General features: G+C 35.8%; 1 protein-coding gene across 1 annotated transcript; it reads right to left on the bottom strand.

The window, feature by feature from the left end:
• Nucleotides 1-4,442: 4,442 nt before the first annotated feature.
• LOC102585594 (polyneuridine-aldehyde esterase-like) lies at nt 4,443-5,447 on the bottom strand. Its single transcript, XM_006366875.2, has 3 exons — nt 5,064-5,447; nt 4,855-4,986; nt 4,443-4,778 (listed from the first exon to the last, which is right to left on the bottom strand). The coding sequence occupies exons 1-3, from the start codon at nt 5,445-5,447 to the stop codon at nt 4,494-4,496; spliced, it is 801 nt and encodes a 266-aa protein (XP_006366937.1). The 3' UTR covers nt 4,443-4,493.
• Between the last annotated feature and the right edge of the window lie 3,374 nt (nt 5,448-8,821).

Genomic DNA, 8,821 nt, shown 5'->3' with positions numbered 1-8,821 from the left:
TTATCTTATAACATATTATTTATATCTTTTTTACGGTAGAAAACGTTCTGACTTTGTTATTTTTATTGACTTAATTAGTCAAATATGATAGAAACTAGAAAGTAGTACTAACTTCTTCTTTTTTTGAACGATGCATAAAAACAAGGAGAATAGCAAGAGGTATATCAACTTTCAAATCCTCTTTTATCTAATTAAATTTGTCACATCCCAAAATCCGGATGTGATGGCACGTGTCCATTTCCCACCGGACACGTCAGCCTAACCAACCTCTCGAGTATGTCCTGAAGCTCAATCTGCTAAAGAAAATACTAAGCCGAATCTGAGAGAGCTATCAACCTACACAATTGTGTAGAAGCAAGGGTGAGTACCGAAAACCACAGGTACTCGCAAGTAACTCTAAACTAAGCAAAACTAACAGCTACAAACAACTCCTTTCAATCCCAATCGAACCACCGAAACTTCAATCTAGCAGCAAACCAACTAACCTATACTAAACAAATCATATTCAACAGCCAGAACCAACAGTATATCCTCATCAACCTCAGACCAACAAATAAGAGCAAGTAGATCAAATTCCACATAAGAAGGGTAAACCGATACAATCCACAGATCACAGACAAATATAAGGCAAATGCGACGCAAAATGCAATAATGATGTCATGTAGTGGTGATGCATATCTGTCCTACGATACACATCTGTTGACGTAATCAGTCCGCGCTGAATACTCAAATCAGAACCCATGGGGGCCACATATGGACCATGTATCACCGCTGGAACCAGATCCCATAGGCATCCAAATCGCTAGCCGGAGCTAGTCCATCTCATATATATCTTTAGCCGGCGCTAGTCTCAACTGTTTCTCATATCCATCCATCCTCATATCAGTGTCTCAGAACTCATGCAACAGATAGTTCACACATGGGATGAATAATGAATATGCACATGTCATCAATCACAATCATATCACGATCACATCATAGTATTACACATCATCTGTCTCAATCACAACCATATCACGACCACATCATAGTATTACACATCACCTGTCTCAATCACAACCATATCACGACCACATCATAGTATTACACATCACCTGTCTCAATCACAACCATATCACGACCACATCATAGTATTACACATCACCTGTCTCAATCACAACCATATCACGACCACATCATAGTATTACACATCACCTGTCTCAATCACAACCATATCACGACCACATCATAGTATTACACATCACCTGTCTCAATCACAACCATATCACGACCACATCATAGTATTACACATCACCTGTCTCAATCACAACCATATCACGACCACATCATAGTATTACACATCACCTGTCTCAATCACAACCATATCACGACCACATCATAGTATTACACATCACCTGTCTCAATCACAACCATATCACGACCACATCATAGTATTACACATCACCTGTCTCAATCACAACCATATCACGACCACATCATAGTATTACACATCACCTGTCTCAATCACAACCATATCACGACCACATCATAGTATTACACATCACCTGTCTCAATCACAACCATATCACGACCACATCATAGTATTACACATCACCTGTCTCAATCACAACCATATCACGACCACATCATAGTATTACACATCATCTGCCTCAACATCAATGTCTGTATCAATCATAGCCTACTCATGCTCTTCTATCCCCTCAATATCAGTTATCACATGACTTATTCAACAAATTCAAGTCACATATAACACATTTAGCTCGTTTTATTCCCCATATTTCATTTACAACAATTTCAATCAACAAATAAAACCCATCCTCAATCCCCATTACTCCCCAACACAATTAGGAAAGTAGTCATGCGTAGTCTAAATGTTTTACAAAGTTTGGAAGCCACTTGCCTTAAAACGAACTCCAAAAGTTACTTGACTTGAGCCCTTTCCTTTCCGAGTATAATCCGGATCACGATAATCTATTCAAACAATTATTCACAATCACAATTCGAGTCCAATGACACAAAAATCAAGAAATTTAGGGGAAAAGGGCAAAACGGTCCAAAAGTTTCATACCGGAAATTAATCTTTCACTAAAAAGGCCGTAATTTCCTCATACGATAGTGAAATGACCCGATTCTTTTTTGTAAATGTCTTAAATAATGATACGGACCTGCTCGTTCAATCGGAGCTCAATTTCATGCTCGTTTGCCCAGTCAAATATCATTTCTACTCGGTAAACAATTATTTCTTATTTGCGATAAAAGTCCAATCTCGGGTTAGCGAAAATGCACCAAAATTTACAAATAAGTCCTATAATTCATGCTCAAAATTCCAGAACCTTCGGAATAATTTTTCGACCCTTAAAACTAATAATGAACCCTTTAGTTGCCACAATTTGCTGAAATAGTGTCAAAGCATCCAAGAAGCTTAAAAGCTCACCCAAAACTCATTTGGCACTTCCCGAACACAAACCAAATATGCTACTAGCTTGAAAATGACATTTCGGACTCAATGAAATCGTCGGAATTTGAATTCGAGGTCTCCTTGACCCGGTATCCGATAAGGCGTCAAGAAACTAACTTTAGGCTCAAAAACTCGAAACGCACTCGGGGCCTCTAAAAATTCAACCAAGACTCATTCTAGACTTAGAATCACCCCCTGAATCCAACGGTGCCCTCGGAATTCCATTTCGAGCACCGGAACCTCGTTTGTTGACCAAAGTCAACTCTTGATCAAAATTTCACAATTTTTGCAACTTAGGACCTCAAATCTTCGTTTTAACTCCAAATTCGACTCCGTAAATTCTCATAGACCCGTTTCGACATTCTAAAACTGCTGGAATCGACGGAAATCCGATTCGAGTCTCGAAACTCCAAATGACTCGAAATAGCACTTTTAACCAAACTTTAACTCTTAAAAACTCAACTTTTCATCAATTTTCCTCCAAACCAACTTCGAAAATACAACAATTAGGACTCGGGGAAACTATCGGGAGGGGTAAAACGGTCATTTTATGAAAATTTCCAAAAATGACCTCTAGGGTCATTACATAATTCTACCGTTTCATAGATTATTTTATGCATCACTATGGTCTTTAAAAAACTTTTTAAGACTGGAAATTTCACAAGTATGTTATTATATATATATATATATATATAAAGAGCAATTAGTCATATTTTAATATTTAAAGTGAGAATTAACACATCTACAAACCCTAAGATTTTAGGTAGGACTTTAAAACTTTTTAAGACTGGAAAGATGTTATTGCATTTGCCAAAATTTTGAGAGCCATATGTCAAAATATTATACAAGAAAATCTGCAAAATCTTTCAACACCATCATTCAAGTGTGCAAGCTATCCCTCTGATGGCTTTCTGCCAATGCCCTTATATTTATCATATAGTTTTTTATTTTATATGAAACTAAAATAATAATCACAAAAACCATAGACTATACGACCATTACACCGGAGAAGGCAGTTTGGTCTCTTTTATCCATGCATGGGAAGAGAATCCTTTTGCTTTATTGGATAAACTACCTTATTAGACATACATCACTACTATATATACTAATATTATCTTTACTTTCAAACAATTACATATATTATCACTTTTAATATTTTATACCATATATTAATATATTATTTGAAGATACAATTAGATTATTTGATACCACATACCTTAAAACTAGGATTGATTAATTATCTGCTTAATTAACTCTTTCACTCCAAATCAACCACTATCTCTTAATTCTCCCCTCCCATATTTATCACTCAATTATGTCTCCTCCTTTATGATTCAGGAATTTCATCGTACAATTTCATTCCAACAATAGCTAATCTACTCTCTTCTTCTCAAGATATCATCACCATGGCCGACAAATTCTCCTGAACCCAAATATTATTCTGTATTGTTCATTTATAACTAGATCAAATCCATTCTCATGAACCCAAATATTATTCTGTATTATTCATTTATAACTAGATCAAATCAAAGTAACTGCTACAGAGAAAACTTTAATTCAGAGTGAGTCTTGATTGTTTGTCTCCGGAAGAAATGGATCTTAGTTTTGATTATGTTATGCCACAACGCAAAAGGATCAAAGGGAGTATTGTAGAGAGTTTTTGTTTGCTGGTGTTCTTCTAAGGCTTTCTTTGGTTACCGTGACATGGATTTGGTAGTACCAATATTACTTTGATATAGCCCTTGAAACACGTGTATCCAATAAGTAGTAATCTTAATTAAGATCTGAGTTGTATTTTTAGTAATGGAGTGTCTGACCATGTATATGTATACACTATTTTTAGTGTAGTGTTCATCTACAAGCTTAAGTTAATCAATATTAACATCTGTATCCTCTTCATTCCCATTGGTGAGATTTAATCAAATTGAGCTAAAAATTCAGTAATTTCAGGAAATAAAGGTTGTTTATTGATGCTAATTCCAAACGCTGAAATTACAATCGAAATAAAATGATTGAAATATCAAATTGAAAGGTCTCAGGTATACTTGTCGGCAATGCTGAGAAGAGTTGTATAAAGCTGTTGGGGCTTAGACATCATGGTCATGTGGTCAGACCCCTCGATCACTTTCATTTCATCTGGTGGATTCTTTTCAATCATCATTTGGAAAAATTCCTTCTTCAGAGCTTCATTTTCAGCAGCAACAATGAACACTCGCTTAACTAATCCATATCTTTTGCTTGAAAGTACTATCTCCTTAGAAACATCTTCCGCGCTGTATAAATAAAATGGCCTTACTAGTGTAGTGGCCAGCGCCAAATCCTAGGGAAAACCCCAATTTAAATCAGTTCCAAATTGGTTATAAATTTCAATGACAGTACTATTATGATTTGCTTACCTCAATTGGGCTCAAATGGTAAGCATTAGTTTCCAAGAACTTGGGACCTAGGATGAAGGTGGTTGGAGGATTCTCAGGTCCATTGTGGTATGTAACCCGATTATCAAGTTCACGTATTATTGCATTGATTGTCTATAATGAAGTATCTATAAATTTAGTTTCAAATATGTAAAAAATTTAAACAAATATGGAAAATGGATCGTACGTACCTCAGTGTAGACGATTGATGCACTGATATTTGGACCAGGCATTACACCACTAAGAAATACAGCAACAGAAATCTTTTCAGGGAAGGTTTCCATGGCTTTAGAAATGGCGAGTCCACCAACGCTATGGCCTACAAGAACTATTTTTTCATCAGCAGGAAGTGAAGTCATGAACTCCATTAGCGGACTCAAGTAATCAGAAAAAATTGGGATTTCAAGGGCCTGTTTCGGGTTGATTCCTGAACCACCCAAGTCAAGAGCTGTGACATTATGTCCTGAACATCTTATCAATGCAACAATCTTGTACCAGGACCAGGCTCCATGCCCTAGCGTATGAACAAGCACAAAGTGCTTCTTAGCTTTAGGTTGTGACTTGCTTTTCTCCATATCTTCTTTCCTTTTCTTTTTTTTTAAACTCGCTTTTCTCCATATTATATATGTTTTTGTTGGCCGGATCTACGTATATATAAATTGAGTACGTCGTGCTACACACTGTCTTAAAGAAACTATTTCAACTATGTGAAATGTTTCCTTGGGACTAAACAAGTTTTCTCTACAAAAGTAACACGGACAACAAAATATAATTACTACAAGACAGGAAGACAAACTATTTGGCTGCTGAGTAAAATTCTTATCTTCCTAATACAGTAGCAAATACTGAATTTTTTGAAGTAGAAAAGGAAAACATTTGTGAGAATACATGTGCTAACCACTTTATCTTGAGCCATAGGAATATGTGAAATCATGTGCAAACTTAATTATCTTGAGCCAGGGATATGTTGGTGATTATGTGCATTTTAATATTATTAATTTGGGAAAAAGGATAAATATACCTCCGAAATATCGTAAATGGTTTGCAGATACCTCCGTCATACTTTGGGGACATTGGTGCCCCTGCCGTCCAAAAACTAGAGTGTATATGCCCTTCACTCTAACGGAAGACTAAATAGGGACACGTGGCGCAATCTTATCCATCGATCCGATGTCGAGTCGGTGGATAAGATTATGACACGTGTATGTCCGTTAGTATAAAGGGTATACATGCTCTAGTTTTTGGACGGCAGGGGCGCCAATGTCCCAAAAGTATGACGGAGGGTAACGTGTATGTCCGTTAGTATAAAGGGTATACATGCTCTAGTTTTTGGACGGCAGGGGCGCCAATGTCCCTAAAGTATGACGGAGGATATCTGCATACCATTTACGATAGTTTGGGGATATATTTGTCCTTTTTCCCTATTATTTTTTATTGAAGTGACTAATCCTAAGTCTTTTTTAATGTTGCGTTGTGCTGCATTTTTCATTGACGTTGATGACCACATAATGCCTATTATTGTGAGGTATAAAGTGGTTTTTTATTTCCCTTTTAACTCCTATAACACTCGACTCTTCATTTCATTCATTACTCTACCTTAATATACCATATAATTTATGTAATATTTGTTTCATTTATTTATTCAATTTATCACCTGTTATCTTCTTATTCATTATAAGAAAGAATTCTTCACCTGCAAGTAGAGATGAAAAATGTTATATTGTGGATGAGCTATTAAAGTCACATATGGCTTATTATTATACGTGTACGTGAAGCCGGACAAATTGAAATGATGATATATCATAATTATGTCTTTATAATATTGATGGCTACCAATTCACTATGGTCGAAAAGCAAAAAAATTGACAATTAATCATTACAATTTACAAGACCGTTTATCATGTGATTCAACTCCATATGAATGATCATTCTCAATTATTAATATACTAGATAATGGAGTCCGTGTCAGGGTCCAATATATGGAGTACTTTCTATGTCTAACAATAGTTGTCTATTATACTAAAAAATAGTTGTCCAATAATATTTGTCCAATTTAGAAAATCAAGAGATAATTTACCTTTTTGTGTCTATTTTACCCTTACTATTAAATATTATTTATCATCTAACACATTTCTCAAAGTATTAAATTTAATAAAGTCAAGATAATATAGTACTATCACTCTTATTATTTATTGTTTCTTAAGGAGTGTGTCAAGTCAATAGTGGACAACTATTATTAGACAGCGAGAGTATTTATTTTGTCTCAATTTATGTGATACAAATAAAATTTCGAAAGTCAATTTTTTTTTTATGATTTGTAAATATTTCAAGTTATTAATTATTATAATTTATAGCACCATTAATATAATTTTTAGATAATATATGTTACTCCTTCTATCCCAATTTATGTGGCATCGATAGAATTTCGAGAGTTATCAAATTTTGATGTCTTTTATATATTTTTAAATAAGATATGTTATTTCATCTATTTCAATTTTGTGACACTGATAGAAATTTTAATTTAATCAAATTGCACAATAATAGTAATCCAAGTGAGATACAAGCAGGGCCCACAGGTTTAATTGACATAGTAATAATTAAGTTAACACTAACATTAAAAGCAAAGAAGGGGTTGTGAAGTGTAACGATCGAATTTCGTCGTTATAGAAAAGCCAACGGGGAAATTTTTTGGTCGGAAAACTTTTTCATAGTAACTTGGAATTTTCCAACCTAGTCCAGATTTGGACAAAATCGGAGTCATTAAGGTGTAGGGAAATCTGGTAACAATCGGGTGATCTATTTATAATTTTGACTACACGAGGGGATAGATAACTTGTTAAGGAATCTTTACGATTTTACGGAATTGAATTCGGTCGAGTAAAACACCCGAAATCCATCTTAACATGAAGAGAATTTTCTGAGTGTCGTTGGTTAGAGGTGTGTTGTGAAATGGGGGTCTTGGAATTATTAAAATAGCTCACTGTTTCGTGCAAGCCACTTCGGCACTGGGTTTTGTCGCTCTAGCGGGGACGCTGTAGCGGGGTGAGGGCCGCTGTGGCGGGCCAAACACGACATAAAGTCATAAATAAACCCCTAAACGACTTTATTCTGCACTTTTCGATTTTTAGAGCCAAGGAACAAACCTCATGCGACTCTTGACAGTTTTCAACCATTCTTGAGGCTAAAGATAAGTTTTTCACTCCCCGAATCTTGAGGCGGTATGCTAACTGTTTGGGTTTGGGTTCCATGAGAGGACCAATGACTTGTCATAATTGTGTATCTTGAGAAAATGTGAAGTTGTTTATTGTTCTTATATGTTGATGATATTTTATATGTTCGATAGGTGCATGTGATTATATTGTTGTATTGACTAATGTATGTTACACTTAGTGGGATAGCCGCGTGATCCTACCAGTACACTGTGGTTGGGTACTGATACTACACTTGCTCTTATTTTTGTTGAGTACAGGGCATCTTCAAGCGACGACTGACATACCTCGCTTAGGAGATTAGTGATCATTGTTTCGAATTCAAAGGTGAGCCAGTTCTTTCAGGCAACCATGGGTTCTCTTTCGAATTACTAACAATTCTATGAACCCTAGGTCAAATCCATGATCCCAATTATCCAATTTAGGGTTATTTCTACCATAGAATCTATAACAAAACCTTTCCCCATCAATATTCACCCATTCTATTACGTTCTACGAATCGAAAAATGGATTCGGGGAGTGAAAAACTTACATTTAGTCTCAAGAATGGTGAAAAACGAGTAGGAGTCGCTTGGGAGTCGTTCCTTAGCTCTAAAAGTCGAAAAGTGCATAATGAGATCGTTTAGGGGTTTATTAACGACTTTAATTCGCGTCGGACCCGCCACAACGGCCACCACCCCGCCAGAGCGGCAAAACCCAGCGCCAAAGCGGCATTCTCAAGACAGAGAGTTATTTCAAGA

Source organism: Solanum tuberosum, unplaced genomic scaffold (assembly GCF_000226075.1).
Source record: "Solanum tuberosum cultivar DM 1-3 516 R44 unplaced genomic scaffold, SolTub_3.0 scf00678, whole genome shotgun sequence".
NCBI classification, from domain to species: Eukaryota; Viridiplantae; Streptophyta; class Magnoliopsida; order Solanales; family Solanaceae; genus Solanum; species Solanum tuberosum.
This window is presented reverse-complemented; position numbering and strand designations above follow the sequence as displayed.